Raw genomic sequence first — 19,553 nt, 5'->3', positions numbered from 1 at the left:
ACCAGAGGCCGAACAGTTGAAAGATCGAGACGACTTCTCTTCGGGTTATCAAATGCTCGGGCTCTCGATCAAGCTCCCGAGAACTTTCTACCCGGGCCACCTCGATATAAGCACCGCACTCGAGTAAACTAGCAGAATAGGATGTGGGCGACTGTCCCATCTCTGACACCAGGCCGAGGGGTTGACAAAATCAGATGGGCTGGATGTGACCAGTATGAGATTTGACATGTCAGAATATAGGGTGTGCTCAGCTGTCCTACTATAATTAGTAGGTAGCACGGAGAACGAGGTCATCATTACTTCTCCTACTATAAATATCAGGTTCTCTCTTTACATTTACATTCATTCATTCACATCAATATCACAACCATCACTTGGTTACATTGGTTCTTAGCTTAAATCATTCACTGACTTAAGCATCGGAGTGGCCACGCCGGACACCCCTCCGGCGCCCATTCACGTGGTTACCTTCTTGAGTTCAAGAAATCCTCTCCGCCTGGGAAAGAAGCTTCTGGTTCAGATATCTACATTGCTCTTATTTCCTTCATCATTTTGATAGCAGATCCGGTGGAGCACCCGACCCTGCTCACTCATTTCGCCCGGGTCGCATCAAGATTGATTTTAAATATTGAGATGGAGAAAAATGTGTGCTTAAATAGTTTTGAAAATATGGTAGTTTGATTTATACAAAAAGGCGGAGAAATATATTAGTTGAAATCATTATTTATTCAAGTTTTTTGATATTAAAAAGGGGATATTGTTGGATTTAGAAACTCTAACATTTTTTATTTTGATGATAACAAATTTATTATTGTGTTTCTAATATATTTAATCAAGTGTAAAAGATGCTTTCTCAAAATGATCTCGAATTTAATCTAATTTACGCGGTTCTTTGTTTTGATTTTACTCGGCGCCATTTCATTTGTTGGCGATTGGTTGGCTTTTCAATTTCATAAAAAATAATTAAGACTAGCGTATATATCTGGGGACAGTTACTTTTTTTAATTATTATTATTTAAAAATGATTGATTGTTTTTCTAAAAATTAGTGGTACAACTTTATTAAATATATTTGTAGTTTGTATGGAAAATGTATGAATTTATACAATAATAATTTTAAATATATATATAATTTATTTTGTGGGATAGGGATAGGGATAGGGATAGGGATAGGATAGGTATAGCCCCCGCATTTGAAATTTGTGTATTGAGATATTTAGGATAAAATTATTAACGTTTGACAAAACCAAAAGGGGCAGTAATCTTTCGCGGGGTAGGAGGGAAATAATTAGAACTAAATGGATGGAAATTTTTGGTGATTAATAATATTATCTATTTAAAAATATATTAAGTGGTCAGGAACAGTTGGTGAAATAAACGTGTGATCTTCAGTAGAACGATTTTAGGAATACTTCAATTTATGTTTCTTTCACATGTATTATAAATAGCGATTTATACCCCATGTAGAAATTCATGTGCAAAGTAGTGAAAATGGAGTCGAAGAAAGTTCTACATATGAATAAAGGTGATGGTGAAACTAGCTATGCCAAAAACTCAACTCTTCAGGTAATTAATCTATGTTTATGTCTATATCGACACTTATCTATCTATATTATTAAATTAGAAATCCGACGAAACGATTATGAAAATTACAATTGTACTATCAAGATCTTTTGCGACGACCAAGATGTAAAAATATTAAACAAAATAGACATCAATACATGATACTGCATGTAGATGACATGTTTTGGATGGACCGAGACTTTTTTCGCAAAAATAAAAAAGAAAAAAAATATATATATATAATCTATTTGCAAATCATCCATATATTAAGCAACCTCTTATTTAACTTACCATCCAAATTAAATTAACCAACACATCTCAAATTTATCATTAATTTTTTACACACACGGTCTATCACAAGCTAAATATTAAGCAAGAGGGCTTTATTGGTTAAACTTTTTTTTTTTTATTCGTAAAATATCCTTCACTCTTTGAAACATGTAATCCTATTATAAACTACAAAAGATTGTTACTTGATTTTGAAATTAAATAAATAATCCATCAAATTTTAAAATTTATTAGTCACTTTATTTTGGTTTGTAAAATATTTGAAAATTAAATTATCGCTTATAATTTCATATTCTATATATTATTTAGCAAAGATGGAACTAGTAATTAATTATATCTCCATATATTTCCCTCATAAATTATTTTAAAAAAATAGAAAAGGAGAACATTCATTATGAGCATAGAAAATTTGAATTGACGTTTCATTCTTATTTTCTCAGAAATATGCCATAACAAAAACATGGGTCATATTAGATGAAACCCTGAAAAATATGGTTGATAATGAGATCTTCGAGGAATGTTGCTTCAAGATGGTGGATTTTGGTTGCGCATCAGGCCCAAATACATTGTTAGTCGCCTCCCATATCGTGGATACTCTGCAAAATTTTCGTGACAGATTTCAAGAAATTCAAGTTTTTCTGAATGATCTTCCAGGTGAATAAAATGAATTCCTTTAAATTTCATTACTCGAATATCTAAAGCCCACCCTCCACTAAATGTGTGGTTTTGTTCCAATAGATAATGACTTCAACAATTTGTTCAAATTGCTGCAAAATTTCTACAAAGAAAAAGGAACGAAAATGAAGCAGCAATGCTTTGTATATGGCTCGCCAGGATCTTTCTATGATAGAAAGTTTCCAAGCAAGAGTATGCACTTCGCTTATTCTTCTTACAGCATCCATTGGCTCTCTAAGGTATGTGCTTAGATGCACTATTTATGTTTAATAAATGTCCAAAATTAAAGGGGTTTACTTTCTTTCTTTTTAAGGAGTTTTTACTTGGTTTAAAATATCAGATGACATATCATAATATCTACGAGTGTTCCGATCCCCATAAGTATTTATTAGAGTACTTATTGTTTAAATCTTATGATGCCTAATGATAGACCATATTTGGCGTTGACAGGTTCCCGAAGGACTTGAGGACAATAAGGAAAACATATACATAGCCATGACAAGTCCCGCAAAGGTATTGGAAGCATATGCAAACCAATTTCGAAGAGATTTCTCGAAATTCCCAAGTGCGAGAGGTGAGGAATTTGTCTGCGGTGGGCGTATGGTGTTGTCAATAGTTGGACGGCCTATAGAAGATACCTCTTCCATAGATGAAAATGAAAATGGCACAATTCTTGCAGAAATACTTCATGACATGGTCGTTGAGGTAATGTTCTACTACCATTTCGGGGATTTGTCAATAAATTCATTTCAGTTAGTAATTCTCCTCATATTCTTGACATTATTGGATGAAGTGGTCCTTCACATTTTTATGAAATTTCAGACCATGGGTTAAGAATCCAAATATTAAAATTTGGTCATGTCTCATTAGGATAGACACTCCAAGCGTTCTTTTAGATATATTAAAAATCCATTTACCTGATGTGCGAATATATATATATAGGGGCTGATCAAGAAAGATGATCTATATTCTTTTAATGTGCCTATATACACCCCGTGCCCACAAGAAGTTGAGACTATCATCAGCGACGAAGGGTCCTTCAAATTGGACAGGATGGACGGCTATCCAGTCCTATGGGATCCTAGCCAAGACGTAGAAGGTTTACTTTTCGAAAAAAAGAGAAGTGCAAAAGTTGTGGCAGATGGTGTTCGGGCTGTACTTGAACCATTGATGGCCAGCCACTTTGGCGGGAACATGAGTTATAATGTGGTATTCGAAAAGTATGCAGAAAAATTGGCTGAGCATTTGTCTAAGGAGCCATCAATCTTTACAATAGCCATCTCTTTGAGAAGGAAATGACGAAAAGATGCTTGGACGTTTGATGAGCTATGAAACGAGCGGATCATAGTGCATCAAACACCCTTTGTTATGTATATATATATAATATATAATGTTATGCATAGGCTAATACGACGAACTTAAAACTATAAGGAATTAAAAACACCAGTTGGAATTGTGATTTATGATCACTTCTAAATATTATGTATAAATAATACTAAGTGACATGCTTAGATTATAAGGAACATAAAAATTTCTTAATCTTATTTGCCCAACTGTCAGCAATATGCTTGCCTGGATCATGAAATAAGAATTTAATTAGAGGGTGTTATTGAGATATTTCAAATTATGGATCTCAAATTCACAGTTTCGACGAGGATGATCTGTTTTATATATTTTATTTTAGCTAAAGAAAATTGTTAATTCATAGAGCATGAGTTCATTAGATATCGTGGTGGGTAAAATTAATTGCTAAAATATCAATTGTGAAATTTTTTTAATTTAATCATTTGTTTCATAAAATTAAGTTTTTGGTTAAGTTGTCGTCAATTCACGGTCTTATTTTACTAATCTGTATTTTTTAAAATTTTACTCATTTTTTTGTCAAAATACTGATAACAGACACATTATCAATGTACAAAATCATCTTAGTAATTTTTAGTGACACATCATAATTTTTCTCTCCACATCAACAAAATGGTAAAAAAATAACTAAAATTGTAATCAGTAGACAAAGATCATAAATTAATTGACAATATAACTAAAACTCAAAAACAACAACTTATATCCCAAAAATATATTTTTTCTCCAAGTAGTTAGTCTTAAATGGAGTTTTCAGTAATAAGTTAAATTTCGCTTCATTTTTTTATATATAAAAAATTTTGACCATTTTTGTTTGGGAATCAAGTTATTAGCACATGTAATCGAGTTAAGTTAATAGGATTAAGAAATCCCAAGGGTAGCATATAGCAATAGCCCACTTTCAATAAATGAAGTAAACTCTAGCAAGAAAAACATTATGATTAATTTAAAATCAATAAACATAACGTTTGCTCTTTTTTAGATATCTCCCTTCACGCGCGCAGAAAGATTGTTTTAGATTTTAAAATTTAAAATATTTATTCATTAAATAGTATTAATATTTATATAAAATAACAAGTATTCCGGTCCGATGGTTGGATTGTTTTTAAAATAGACCGGTATGAAAACATTAATATATACCTCCACACATACACGTCTGTAGATATACGTATTGCTAATTTCCTACTTTCGACAATTCATAGAGTGAGATGGAATTCAAGAAAATTATTGGTATGAACGCAGGAGATGACAGAACAAGCTACGCCAACAACTCTGGCCTTCAAGTAATTACTTTAACTCTAATTATTATCACATAAAATCAAGCAGCCACTTATTAAAATACTGTAACATCTTGATATAAGTTTCTTGCAGAGAGTTGTGGTATCAAAAACATGGCCTATTTTAGATGAAACTTTAGAAGATATGATTGAAAAAGAGGGATTCCCCGAATGCTGTTTCAAGATGGTGGATTTGGGTTGTGCTTCCGGCCCGAATACCCTTTTGGTCATATCCCATATCATGGATATTTTCCAAGATTTGAGTGTTAGATTTCAGGAGATTCAGATTTTTCTGAATGATCTTCCAGGTGATCGAACAATATGGCCTGAGAGAAATGGAATATTCCAGTACTCCTTTAGTTTCAATGAAAAAATATCTATTAATATTCTGGATTTCTCCCCGCAGAAAATGACTTCAACAATTTGTTCAAATTGGTACAAAGTTTCTACGATGAGAAAGCTGTTGAAAGATCACGATGCTGTATATATGGCTTACCGGGGTCTTTCTACGGCAGATTATTTCCAGACAGGAGTCTTCACTTTGCTTATTCTTCATACAGCGTTCATTGGCTTTCTCATGCATGTTTTTGTACATATATTCGAGCTAACACTTTACTTTTTTATCTAAATTTTGTGGCACCAACTACGATTTCTGGAAGAAAAAAATATCATATGACTCAACTATATGCATGATACATGATAAAAATGTAGATCTGATTTTGTTATTACCAATTTTCACAATATGTTTAAATTTTACTTGAGGTGTATCTTACGCCCAAATTAAATCTAAAGCATTAGATTGGTAGTGATTGGAGCACGTAATTCATGCGCCCAATCCTAGAAATCACTTGTTCTTAAACTAAGACGTACACGTTAAAATTATCGTTTATATTTTTTAGGGGGGGAAATTTTTAAAAGCTCTACCACTGTTAGGGTGAAAACAACTTTGAAAATCACTTGTTCTCAAAGTTTGAGAACTCTAATATAAGTTTAATGGCTTCCGTAGAAATCTCCCTGCGATTATGTTTTGCAATATGAACAATCGACTGTTGCTGTACAAAAGACAGGTCCCCGAAGGACTAGATAAACACAACAAAGAAAATATATACATGGCGACAACGAGTCCTCGGGAGGTATTCGAAGCATATGGGAAGCAATTCCAACGAGATTTCTCCAAATTTCTAAGCTTGAGAGGTGAAGAGATGGTCTCCGGTGGGCGCATGGTGTTATCATTTATAGGAAGAACCGTGGAAGATCCTTCTTCCATGGATGATAATGCTTATTTGACAATGCTTGCAGAAACACTCGATGAAATGGTGGCCGAGGTAGGGCTTCTAAAACTTTTAACCACGGTGGTACAATATATTCGGTATTTTCATCTCTTTAATTACTTAAATTCAGGGTATTATCAGGAAAGATGATTTGCATTCTTTTAACGTACCTATCTACACACCATTCCAACAAGAAGCTGAGGCGATAATCATCAATGAAGGGTCCTTCGAATTGTGCAAGAAGGATGTTTTTCGAGTCCGGTGGGATGCACACGGGAACACCCATGAACCCTTTTTCGATGAAAAAGAAAGTGCAAATCTCGTGGCAAATTGCATTCGGGCTTTAAGCGAGCCAATGCTTGCGAGTCATTTCGGTAGTTGTATAAAATGTGATGATGTGTTTGAGAGGTATGCAAACAAAGTGGCTGCGCATTTGTCAAAGCAGAAGTCGTCATACTATACTATGGTCATCTCATTGAGAAGGAAATGATACCGTCAGATGAAAGAGGATCGTGCTCTGTAAAATACATATTTTACAAGATTTATGGGTTGGTTTCTTGAGTTCACCTGAAAAGCCAAATATACGGATAGAATTTGGATTTTTTTTTCCAGTTCATTTCGATTCAAAATTCATGAAAGGGGATTTTACAATTTTTTTTTCATGTTGTTTGCACAAAAAATTAAATTGGGTAATATTTTGCAAACCAAGTGTTTTGGGAAAACATTTATTACAAAAAGTCTTGTGAGGCAATCTCATAGATTAATTTTGTGAAACAGATCTACAGCTCAATATAATTCATGAAAAAAATATTTATTTTTATGTTTAAAAGTATTACTTTTTTTTTTAAGTATGAATGATCAGTTGACATGTCTCACAGAAATAGATCTTAGAGACCAACTCAAAGTCTATATATACGTGTTTGTAAGTTAAATCTCGATTTTATCTTTAGATACTTACGAGAAAGTTTGTGGAAAATTGAGCTCAAGACGTAGATATGGTTTCTATTCAAAAATAAATCCAACTCTGCTTGGCAAACATACAAGTCCGACCAGCTCGGCACTCAGATCTTATATGTGGATTTCATATGGGCTCAAAACTCAGCAGCTATCCCGGATTGGCATGAAGAGCATTTGCTATGCACTCATTAGCATACAGCTATATTAGTCACCTAATTAAGCTCAACCAGAGAAGTTTCACTCTACCGAAAATGAATTCGGATTCAATATTTCCAGGTTAGTGATTTGATATTTAATAAAACTAATACATCAGGTAAAGCAAAATCTTTTAAGCCCGGGAGATATGAGGCCACGGCACATTATCTTAAGTCCGGGAGGTATGAGGCCCCGGCACATTATCTAAAGTCCGGGAGGTACGAGGCCCCAGCACATTCTTTAAAGTCCGGGAGGTATGAGACCCCGGCACATTATCTAAAGTCCGGGAGGTACGAGGCCCCGGCACATTCTTGAAAGTCAGGGAGGTATGAGGCTCCGGCACATTATCTAAAGCCCGGGAGGTACGACTCCCCGGCACATTCTCTTAAGCCCGGGAGGTACGAGGCCCCGGCACATTATCTAAAGCCCGGGAGGTACGAGGCCCCGGCACATTCTTGAAAGTCCGGGAGGTATGAGGCCCCGGCACATTATCTAAAGTCCGAGATGTACGAGGCCTTGACACATTCTTGAAAGTCCGGGAGGTATGAGACCCCGGCACGTTATCTTAAGCCCGGGAGGTACGAGGTCCCGACACATTATCTAAGCCCAGGGTTCTCAAACCTGACTCGGGGCTCCGTACCTCGACTATTCATGAAGGTCAGGGCTCCGCACCCTGGTTATCTATTAAGTCTAGAGACCCGTACCCTGGCCCGGGGACCCGTACCTCGGTCATCTTTTAAGTCCAGGGACCCGTACCCCGGTTATCTATTAAGTCCAGGGACCCGTACCCTGGCCCGGGAACCCGTACATCGGTCATCTTTTAAGTCCAGGGACCCTTACCCTTGCCCGAGGACCCGTACCTCGGTCATATTTTAAGTCCAGGGACCCGTACCCCGGTTATCTATTAAGTCCAGGGATTCGTACCCTGGCTCGGGGCTCCGTACCTCGACCATTCATGAAGGCCAGGGCTCCGCACCCTGGTTATCTATTAAATCCAGGGATCCGTACCCTAGCTCGGGGCTCCGCACCTCGACCACTCCCAAGTCCCGGGACGTGCTCCCCGGCCCAAGGCTCCGCACCTTAGTTATTCATAAGCCCAGGGTTCTCAAACCTGGCTTGGGGCTCCGGACTTCGACCATTCCTAAGTCCAGGAGATATGAGGCCCCAGCAATCTATTTTAAAGCCCGGAAGACATGAGGTCCCGGCATCTTATCTCAAGTCCATAAGACGTAAGACTCCGGCATTTCATCCCATCTCTGGGATACATGAAGCCCCCGATGCTTTTACAGACAAACTAAATATTTTCCATGATCGGGCACACAAGACTAATCGGGACAGCGAGTATGATTCTAGCCCGACTATTTAAGGAGGGAGTGATGATACCCTCGGGATAGCCCGGGTTGTGCCCGAGTCATGGACGATTCTTGTGCCCGGGTCACGGACGACCTGGGATATCTAGCAGATAGCTCAAGTCAGGGTAAATCTATTAGAAGGGTCACCAGAGGCCGAACAGTTGAAAGATCGAGACGACTTCTCTTCGGGTTATCAAATGCTCGGGCTCTCGATCAAGCTCCCGAGAACTTTCTACCCGGGCCACCTCGATATAAGCACCGCACTCGAGTAAACTAGCAGAATAGGATGTGGGCGACTGTCCCATCTCTGACACCAGGCCGAGGGGTTGACAAAATCAGATGGGCTGGATGTGACCAGTATGAGATTTGACATGTCAGAATATAGGGTGTGCTCAGCTGTCCTACTATAATTAGTAGGTAGCACGGAGAACGAGGTCATCATTACTTCTCCTACTATAAATATCAGGTTCTCTCTTTACATTTACATTCATTCATTCACATCAATATCACAACCATCACTTGGTTACATTGGTTCTTAGCTTAAATCATTCACTGACTTAAGCATCGGAGTGGCCACGCCGGACACCCCTCCGGCGCCCATTCACGTGGTTACCTTCTTGAGTTCAAGAAATCCTCTCCGCCTGGGAAAGAAGCTTCTGGTTCAGATATCTACATTGCTCTTATTTCCTTCATCATTTTGATAGCAGATCCGGTGGAGCACCCGACCCTGCTCACTCATTTCGCCCGGGTCGCATCAAGATTGATTTTAAATATTGAGATGGAGAAAAATGTGTGCTTAAATAGTTTTGAAAATATGGTAGTTTGATTTATACAAAAAGGCGGAGAAATATATTAGTTGAAATCATTATTTATTCAAGTTTTTTGATATTAAAAAGGGGATATTGTTGGATTTAGAAACTCTAACATTTTTTATTTTGATGATAACAAATTTATTATTGTGTTACTAATATATTTAATCAAGTGTAAAAGATGCTTTCTCAAAATGATCTCGAATTTAATCTAATTTACGCGGTTCTTTGTTTTGATTTTACTCGGCGCCATTTCATTTGTTGGCGATTGGTTGGCTTTTCAATTTCATAAAAAATAATTAAGACTAGCGTATATATCTGGGGACAGTTACTTTTTTTAATTATTATTATTTAAAAATGATTGATTGTTTTTCTAAAAATTAGTGGTACAACTTTATTAAATATATTTGTAGTTTGTATGGAAAATGTATGAATTTATACAATAATAATTTTAAATATATATATAATTTATTTTGTGGGATAGGGATAGGGATAGGGATAGGGATAGGATAGGTATAGCCCCCGCATTTGAAATTTGTGTATTGAGATATTTAGGATAAAATTATTAACGTTTGACAAAACCAAAAGGGGCAGTAATCTTTCGCGGGGTAGGAGGGAAATAATTAGAACTAAATGGATGGAAATTTTTGGTGATTAATAATATTATCTATTTAAAAATATATTAAGTGGTCAGGAACAGTTGGTGAAATAAACGTGTGATCTTCAGTAGAACGATTTTAGGAATACTTCAATTTATGTTTCTTTCACATGTATTATAAATAGCGATTTATACCCCATGTAGAAATTCATGTGCAAAGTAGTGAAAATGGAGTCGAAGAAAGTTCTACATATGAATAAAGGTGATGGTGAAACTAGCTATGCCAAAAACTCAACTCTTCAGGTAATTAATCTATGTTTATGTCTATATCGACACTTATCTATCTATATTATTAAATTAGAAATCCGACGAAATGATTATGAAAATTACAATTGTACTATCAAGATCTTTTGCGACGACCAAGATGTAAAAATATTAAACAAAATAGACATCAATACATGATACTGCATGTAGATGACATGTTTTGGATGGACCGAGACTTTTTTCGCAAAAATAAAAAAGAAAAAAAAATATATATATATATAATCTATTTGCAAATCATCCATATATTAAGCAACCTCTTATTTAACTTACCATCCAAATTAAATTAACCAACACATCTCAAATTTATCATTAATTTTTTACACACACGGTCTATCACAAGCTAAATATTAAGCAAGAGGGCTTTATTGGTTAAACTTTTTTTTTTTTATTCGTAAAATATCCTTCACTCTTTGAAACATGTAATCCTATTATAAACTACAAAAGATTGTTACTTGATTTTGAAATTAAATAAATAATCCATCAAATTTTAAAATTTATTAGTCACTTTATTTTGGTTTGTAAAATATTTGAAAATTAAATTATCGCTTATAATTTCATATTCTATATATTATTTAGCAAAGATGGAACTAGTAATTAATTATATCTCCATATATTTCCCTCATAAATTATTTTAAAAAAATAGAAAAGGAGAACATTCATTATGAGCATAGAAAATTTGAATTGACGTTTCATTCTTATTTTCTCAGAAATATGCCATAACAAAAACATGGGTCATATTAGATGAAACCCTGAAAAATATGGTTGATAATGAGATCTTCGAGGAATGTTGCTTCAAGATGGTGGATTTTGGTTGCGCATCAGGCCCAAATACATTGTTAGTCGCCTCCCATATCGTGGATACTCTGCAAAATTTTCGTGACAGATTTCAAGAAATTCAAGTTTTTCTGAATGATCTTCCAGGTGAATAAAATGAATTCCTTTAAATTTCATTACTCGAATATCTAAAGCCCACCCTCCACTAAATGTGTGGTTTTGTTCCAATAGATAATGACTTCAACAATTTGTTCAAATTGCTGCAAAATTTCTACAAAGAAAAAGGAACGAAAATGAAGCAGCAATGCTTTGTATATGGCTCGCCAGGATCTTTCTATGATAGAAAGTTTCCAAGCAAGAGTATGCACTTCGCTTATTCTTCTTACAGCATCCATTGGCTCTCTAAGGTATGTGCTTAGATGCACTATTTATGTTTAATAAATGTCCAAAATTAAAGGGGTTTACTTTCTTTCTTTTTAAGGAGTTTTTACTTGGTTTAAAATATCAGATGACATATCATAATATCTACGAGTGTTCCGATCCCCATAAGTATTTATTAGAGTACTTATTGTTTAAATCTTATGATGCCTAATGATAGACCATATTTGGCGTTGACAGGTTCCCGAAGGACTTGAGGACAATAAGGAAAACATATACATAGCCATGACAAGTCCCGCAAAGGTATTGGAAGCATATGCAAACCAATTTCGAAGAGATTTCTCGAAATTCCCAAGTGCGAGAGGTGAGGAATTTGTCTGCGGTGGGCGTATGGTGTTGTCAATAGTTGGACGGCCTATAGAAGATACCTCTTCCATAGATGAAAATGAAAATGGCACAATTCTTGCAGAAATACTTCATGACATGGTCGTTGAGGTAATGTTCTACTACCATTTCGGGGATTTGTCAATAAATTCATTTCAGTTAGTAATTCTCCTCATATTCTTGACATTATTGGATGAAGTGGTCCTTCACATTTTTATGAAATTTCAGACCATGGGTTAAGAATCCAAATATTAAAATTTGGTCATGTCTCATTAGGATAGACACTCCAAGCGTTCTTTTAGATATATTAAAAATCCATTTACCTGATGTGCGAATATATATATATAGGGGCTGATCAAGAAAGATGATCTATATTCTTTTAATGTGCCTATATACACCCCGTGCCCACAAGAAGTTGAGACTATCATCAGCGACGAAGGGTCCTTCAAATTGGACAGGATGGACGGCTATCCAGTCCTATGGGATCCTAGCCAAGACGTAGAAGGTTTACTTTTCGAAAAAAAGAGAAGTGCAAAAGTTGTGGCAGATGGTGTTCGGGCTGTACTTGAACCATTGATGGCCAGCCACTTTGGCGGGAACATGAGTTATAATGTGGTATTCGAAAAGTATGCAGAAAAATTGGCTGAGCATTTGTCTAAGGAGCCATCAATCTTTACAATAGCCATCTCTTTGAGAAGGAAATGACGAAAAGATGCTTGGACGTTTGATGAGCTATGAAACGAGCGGATCATAGTGCATCAAACACCCTTTGTTATGTATATATATATAATATATAATGTTATGCATAGGCTAATACGACGAACTTAAAACTATAAGGAATTAAAAACACCAGTTGGAATTGTGATTTATGATCACTTCTAAATATTATGTATAAATAATACTAAGTGACATGCTTAGATTATAAGGAACATAAAAATTTCTTAATCTTATTTGCCCAACTGTCAGCAATATGCTTGCCTGGATCATGAAATAAGAATTTAATTAGAGGGTGTTATTGAGATATTTCAAATTATGGATCTCAAATTCACAGTTTCGACGAGGATGATCTGTTTTATATATTTTATTTTAGCTAAAGAAAATTGTTAATTCATAGAGCATGAGTTCATTAGATATCGTGGTGGGTAAAATTAATTGCTAAAATATCAATTGTGAAATTTTTTTAATTTAATCATTTGTTTCATAAAATTAAGTTTTTGGTTAAGTTGTCGTCAATTCACGGTCTTATTTTACTAATCTGTATTTTTTAAAATTTTACTCATTTTTTTGTCAAAATACTGATAACAGACACATTATCAATGTACAAAATCATCTTAGTAATTTTTAGTGACACATCATAATTTTTCTCTCCACATCAACAAAATGGTAAAAAAATAACTAAAATTGTAATCAGTAGACAAAGATCATAAATTAATTGACAATATAACTAAAACTCAAAAACAACAACTTATATCCCAAAAATATATTTTTTCTCCAAGTAGTTAGTCTTAAATGGAGTTTTCAGTAATAAGTTAAATTTCGCTTCATTTTTTTATATATAAAAATTTTGACCATTTTTGTTTGGGAATCAAGTTATTAGCACATGTAATCGAGTTAAGTTAATAGGATTAAGAAATCCCAAGGGTAGCATATAGCAATAGCCCACTTTCAATAAATGAAGTAAACTCTAGCAAGAAAAACATTATGATTAATTTAAAATCAATAAACATAACGTTTGCTCTTTTTTAGATATCTCCCTTCACGCGCGCAGAAAGATTGTTTTAGATTTTAAAATTTAAAATATTTATTCATTAAATAGTATTAATATTTATATAAAATAACAAGTATTCCGGTCCGATGGTTGGATTGTTTTTAAAATAGACCGGTATGAAAACATTAATATATACCTCCACACATACACGTCTGTAGATATACGTATTGCTAATTTCCTACTTTCGACAATTCATAGAGTGAGATGGAATTCAAGAAAATTATTGGTATGAACGCAGGAGATGACAGAACAAGCTACGCCAACAACTCTGGCCTTCAAGTAATTACTTTAACTCTAATTATTATCACATAAAATCAAGCAGCCACTTATTAAAATACTGTAACATCTTGATATAAGTTTCTTGCAGAGAGTTGTGGTATCAAAAACATGGCCTATTTTAGATGAAACTTTAGAAGATATGATTGAAAAAGAGGGATTCCCCGAATGCTGTTTCAAGATGGTGGATTTGGGTTGTGCTTCCGGCCCGAATACCCTTTTGGTCATATCCCATATCATGGATATTTTCCAAGATTTGAGTGTTAGATTTCAGGAGATTCAGATTTTTCTGAATGATCTTCCAGGTGATCGAACAATATGGCCTGAGAGAAATGGAATATTCCAGTACTCCTTTAGTTTCAATGAAAAAATATCTATTAATATTCTGGATTTCTCCCCGCAGAAAATGACTTCAACAATTTGTTCAAATTGGTACAAAGTTTCTACGATGAGAAAGCTGTTGAAAGATCACGATGCTGTATATATGGCTTACCGGGGTCTTTCTACGGCAGATTATTTCCAGACAGGAGTCTTCACTTTGCTTATTCTTCATACAGCGTTCATTGGCTTTCTCATGCATGTTTTTGTACATATATTCGAGCTAACACTTTACTTTTTTATCTAAATTTTGTGGCACCAACTACGATTTCTGGAAGAAAAAAATATCATATGACTCAACTATATGCATGATACATGATAAAAATGTAGATCTGATTTTGTTATTACCAATTTTCACAATATGTTTAAATTTTACTTGAGGTGTATCTTACGCCCAAATTAAATCTAAAGCATTAGATTGGTAGTGATTGGAGCACGAAATTCATGCGCCCAATCCTAGAAATCACTTGTTCTTAAACTAAGACGTACACGTTAAAATTATCGTTTATATTTTTTAGGGGGGGAAATTTTTAAAAGCTCTACCACTGTTAGGGTGAAAACAACTTTGAAAATCACTTGTTCTCAAAGTTTGAGAACTCTAATATAAGTTTAATGGCTTCCGTAGAAATCTCCCTGCGATTATGTTTTGCAATATGAACAATCGACTGTTGCTGTACAAAAGACAGGTCCCCGAAGGACTAGATAAACACAACAAAGAAAATATATACATGGCGACAACGAGTCCTCGGGAGGTATTCGAAGCATATGGGAAGCAATTCCAACGAGATTTCTCCAAATTTCTAAGCTTGAGAGGTGAAGAGATGGTCTCCGGTGGGCGCATGGTGTTATCATTTATAGGAAGAACCGTGGAAGATCCTTCTTCCATGGATGATAATGCTTATTTGACAATGCTTGCAGAAACACTCGATGAAATGGTGGCCGAGGTAGGGCTTCTAAAACTTTTAACCACGGTGGTACAATATATTCGGTATTTTCATCTCTTTAATTACTTAAATTCAGGGTATTATCAGGAAAGATGATTTGCATTCTTTTAACGTACCTATCTACACACCATTCCAACAAGAAGCTGAGGCGATAATCATCAATGAAGGGTCCTTCGAATTGTGCAAGAAGGATGTTTTTCGAGTCCGGTGGGATGCACACGGGAACACCCATGAACCCTTTTTCGATGAAAAAGAAAGTGCAAATCTCGTGGCAAATTGCATTCGGGCTTTAAGCGAGCCAATGCTTGCGAGTCATTTCGGTAGTTGTATAAAATGTGATGATGTGTTTGAGAGGTATGCAAACAAAGTGGCTGCGCATTTGTCAAAGCAGAAGTCGTCATACTATACTATGGTCATCTCATTGAGAAGGAAATGATACCGTCAGATGAAAGAGGATCGTGCTCTGTAAAATACATATTTTACAAGATTTATGGGTTGGTTTCTTGAGTTCACCTGAAAAGCCAAATATACGGATAGAATTTGGATTTTTTTTTTCCAGTTCATTTCGATTCAAAATTCATGAAAGGGGATTTTACAATTTTTTTTTCATGTTGTTTGCACAAAAAATTAAATTGGGTAATATTTTGCAAACCAAGTGTTTTGGGAAAACATTTATTACAAAAAGTCTTGTGAGGCAATCTCATAGATTAATTTTGTGAAACAGATCTACAGCTCAATATAATTCATGAAAAAAATATTTATTTTTATGTTTAAAAGTATTACTTTTTTTTTAAGTATGAATGATCAGTTGACATGTCTCACAGAAATAGATCTTAGAGACCAACTCAAAGTCTATATATACGTGTTTGTAAGTTAAATCTCGATTTTATCTTTAGATACTTACGAGAAAGTTTGTGGAAAATTGAGCTCAAGACGTAGATATGGTTTCTATTCAAAAATAAATCCAACTCTGCTTGGCAAACATACAAGTCCGACCAGCTCGGCACTCAGATCTTATATGTGGATTTCATATGGGCTCAAAACTCAGCAGCTATCCCGGATTGGCATGAAGAGCATTTGCTATGCACTCATTAGCATACAGCTATATTAGTCACCTAATTAAGCTCAACCAGAGAAGTTTCACTCTACCGAAAATGAATTCGGATTCAATATTTCCAGGTTAGTGATTTGATATTTAATAAAACTAATACATCAGGTAAAGCAAAATCTTTTAAGCCCGGGAGATATGAGGCCACGGCACATTATCTTAAGTCCGGGAGGTATGAGGCCCCGGCACATTATCTAAAGTCCGGGAGGTACGAGGCCCCAGCACATTCTTTAAAGTCCGGGAGGTATGAGACCCCGGCACATTATCTAAAGTCCGGGAGGTACGAGGCCCCGGCACATTCTTGAAAGTCAGGGAGGTATGAGGCTCCGGCACATTATCTAAAGCCCGGGAGGTACGACTCCCCGGCACATTCTCTTAAGCCCGGGAGGTACGAGGCCCCGGCACATTATCTAAAGCCCGGGAGGTACGAGGCCCCGGCACATTCTTGAAAGTCCGGGAGGTATGAGGCCCCGGCACATTATCTAAAGTCCGAGATGTACGAGGCCTTGACACATTCTTGAAAGTCCGGGAGGTATGAGACCCCGGCACGTTATCTTAAGCCCGGGAGGTACGAGGTCCCGACACATTATCTAAGCCCAGGGTTCTCAAACCTGACTCGGGGCTCCGTACCTCGACTATTCATGAAGGTCAGGGCTCCGCACCCTGGTTATCTATTAAGTCTAGAGACCCGTACCCTGGCCCGGGGACCCGTACCTCGGTCATCTTTTAAGTCCAGGGACCCGTACCCCGGTTATCTATTAAGTCCAGGGACCCGTACCCTGGCCCGGGAACCCGTACATCGGTCATCTTTTAAGTCCAGGGACCCTTACCCTTGCCCGAGGACCCGTACCTCGGTCATATTTTAAGTCCAGGGACCCGTACCCCGGTTATCTATTAAGTCCAGGGATTCGTACCCTGGCTCGGGGCTCCGTACCTCGACCATTCATGAAGGCCAGGGCTCCGCACCCTGGTTATCTATTAAATCCAGGGATCCGTACCCTAGCTCGGGGCTCCGCACCTCGACCACTCCCAAGTCCCGGGACGTGCTCCCCGGCCCAAGGCTCCGCACCTTAGTTATTCATAAGCCCAGGGTTCTCAAACCTGGCTTGGGGCTCCGGACTTCGACCATTCCTAAGTCCAGGAGATATGAGGCCCCAGCAATCTATTTTAAAGCCCGGAAGACATGAGGTCCCGGCATCTTATCTCAAGTCCATAAGACGTAAGACTCCGGCATTTCATCCCATCTCTGGGATACATGAAGCCCCCGATGCTTTTACAGACAAACTAAATATTTTCCATGATCGGGCACACAAGACTAATCGGGACAGCGAGTATGATTCTAGCCCGACTATTTAAGGAGGGAGTGATGATACCCTCGGGATAGCCCGGGTTGTGCCCGAGTCATGGACGATTCTTGTGCCCGGGTCACGGACGACCTGGGATATCTAGCAGATAGCTCAAGTCAGGGTAAATCTATTAGAAGGGTCACCAGAGGCCGAACAGTTGAAAGATCGAGACGACTTCTCTTCGGGTTATCAAATGCTCGGGCTCTCGATCAAGCTCCCGAGAACTTTCTACCCGGGCCACCTCGATATAAGCACCGCACTCGAGTAAACTAGCAGAATAGGATGTGGGCGACTGTCCCATCTCTGACACCAGGCCGAGGGGTTGACAAAATCAGATGGGCTGGATGTGACCAGTATGAGATTTGACATGTCAGAATATAGGGTGTGCTCAGCTGTCCTACTATAATTAGTAGGTAGCACGGAGAACGAGGTCATCATTACTTCTCCTACTATAAATATCAGGTTCTCTCTTTACATTTACATTCATTCATTCACATCAATATCACAACCATCACTTGGTTACATTGGTTCTTAGCTTAAATCATTCACTGACTTAAGCATCGGAGTGGCCACGCCGGACACCCCTCCGGCGCCCATTCACGTGGTTACCTTCTTGAGTTCAAGAAATCCTCTCCGCCTGGGAAAGAAGCTTCTGGTTCAGATATCTACATTGCTCTTATTTCCTTCATCATTTTGATAGCAGATCCGGTGGAGCACCCGACCCTGCTCACTCATTTCGCCCGGGTCGCATCAAGATTGATTTTAAATATTGAGATGGAGAAAAATGTGTGCTTAAATAGTTTTGAAAATATGGTAGTTTGATTTATACAAAAAGGCGGAGAAATATATTAGTTGAAATCATTATTTATTCAAGTTTTTTGATATTAAAAAGGGGATATTGTTGGATTTAGAAACTCTAACATTTTTTATTTTGATGATAACAAATTTATTATTGTGTTTCTAATATATTTAATCAAGTGTAAAAGATGCTTTCTCAAAATGATCTCGAATTTAATCTAATTTACGCGGTTCTTTGTTTTGATTTTACTCGGCGCCATTTCATTTGTTGGCGATTGGTTGGCTTTTCAATTTCATAAAAAATAATTAAGACTAGCGTATATATCTGGGGACAGTTACTTTTTTTAATTATTATTATTTAAAAATGATTGATTGTTTTTCTAAAAATTAGTGGTACAACTTTATTAAATATATTTGTAGTTTGTATGGAAAATGTATGAATTTATACAATAATAATTTTAAATATATATATAATTTATTTTGTGGGATAGGGATAGGGATAGGGATAGGGATAGGATAGGTATAGCCCCCGCATTTGAAATTTGTGTATTGAGATATTTAGGATAAAATTATTAACGTTTGACAAACCAAAAGGGGCAGTAATCTTTCGCGGGGTAGGAGGGAAATAATTAGAACTAAATGGATGGAAATTTTTGGTGATTAATAATATTATCTATTTAAAAATATATTAAGTGGTCAGGAACAGTTGGTGAAATAAACGTGTGATCTTCA

The 19,553-nt window shown here is 36.5% G+C and overlaps 4 protein-coding genes across 4 annotated transcripts; all 4 read left to right on the top strand.

Moving 5' to 3' along the window:
- Positions 1-1,405: 1,405 nt before the first annotated feature.
- Positions 1,406-4,023, top strand: LOC142544829 (benzoate carboxyl methyltransferase-like). Its single transcript, XM_075651864.1, has 5 exons — positions 1,406-1,565; positions 2,291-2,504; positions 2,589-2,764; positions 2,976-3,230; positions 3,468-4,023. The coding sequence occupies exons 1-5, from the start codon at positions 1,473-1,475 to the stop codon at positions 3,822-3,824; spliced, it is 1,095 nt and encodes a 364-aa protein (XP_075507979.1). The 5' UTR covers positions 1,406-1,472; the 3' UTR covers positions 3,825-4,023.
- A 1,025-nt stretch (positions 4,024-5,048) lies between these two features.
- Positions 5,049-7,082, top strand: LOC142544828 (benzoate carboxyl methyltransferase-like). The gene is made up of 5 exons (XM_075651863.1): positions 5,049-5,167; positions 5,256-5,469; positions 5,568-5,738; positions 6,227-6,486; positions 6,563-7,082. The coding sequence occupies exons 1-5, from the start codon at positions 5,093-5,095 to the stop codon at positions 6,920-6,922; spliced, it is 1,080 nt and encodes a 359-aa protein (XP_075507978.1). The 5' UTR covers positions 5,049-5,092; the 3' UTR covers positions 6,923-7,082.
- Positions 7,083-10,487: 3,405 nt separating this feature from the next.
- On the top strand, positions 10,488-13,107 carry LOC142544827 (benzoate carboxyl methyltransferase-like). Its single transcript, XM_075651862.1, has 5 exons — positions 10,488-10,646; positions 11,375-11,588; positions 11,673-11,848; positions 12,060-12,314; positions 12,552-13,107. Exons 1-5 carry the CDS (start codon positions 10,554-10,556, stop codon positions 12,906-12,908), a joined length of 1,095 nt encoding a protein of 364 aa, XP_075507977.1. The 5' UTR covers positions 10,488-10,553; the 3' UTR covers positions 12,909-13,107.
- A 1,024-nt stretch (positions 13,108-14,131) lies between these two features.
- On the top strand, positions 14,132-16,110 carry LOC142544826 (benzoate carboxyl methyltransferase-like). The gene is made up of 5 exons (XM_075651861.1): positions 14,132-14,250; positions 14,339-14,552; positions 14,651-14,821; positions 15,310-15,569; positions 15,646-16,110. The coding sequence occupies exons 1-5, from the start codon at positions 14,176-14,178 to the stop codon at positions 16,003-16,005; spliced, it is 1,080 nt and encodes a 359-aa protein (XP_075507976.1). The 5' UTR covers positions 14,132-14,175; the 3' UTR covers positions 16,006-16,110.
- Positions 16,111-19,553: the final 3,443 nt, after the last annotated feature.

This window comes from Primulina tabacum, chromosome 5 (genome assembly GCF_025594145.1).
Source record: "Primulina tabacum isolate GXHZ01 chromosome 5, ASM2559414v2, whole genome shotgun sequence".
Lineage (NCBI taxonomy): Eukaryota > Viridiplantae > Streptophyta > Magnoliopsida > Lamiales > Gesneriaceae > Primulina > Primulina tabacum.
Note: the sequence above shows the minus strand (reverse complement) of the source record. Positions and strands in the feature narration are given on the sequence as shown.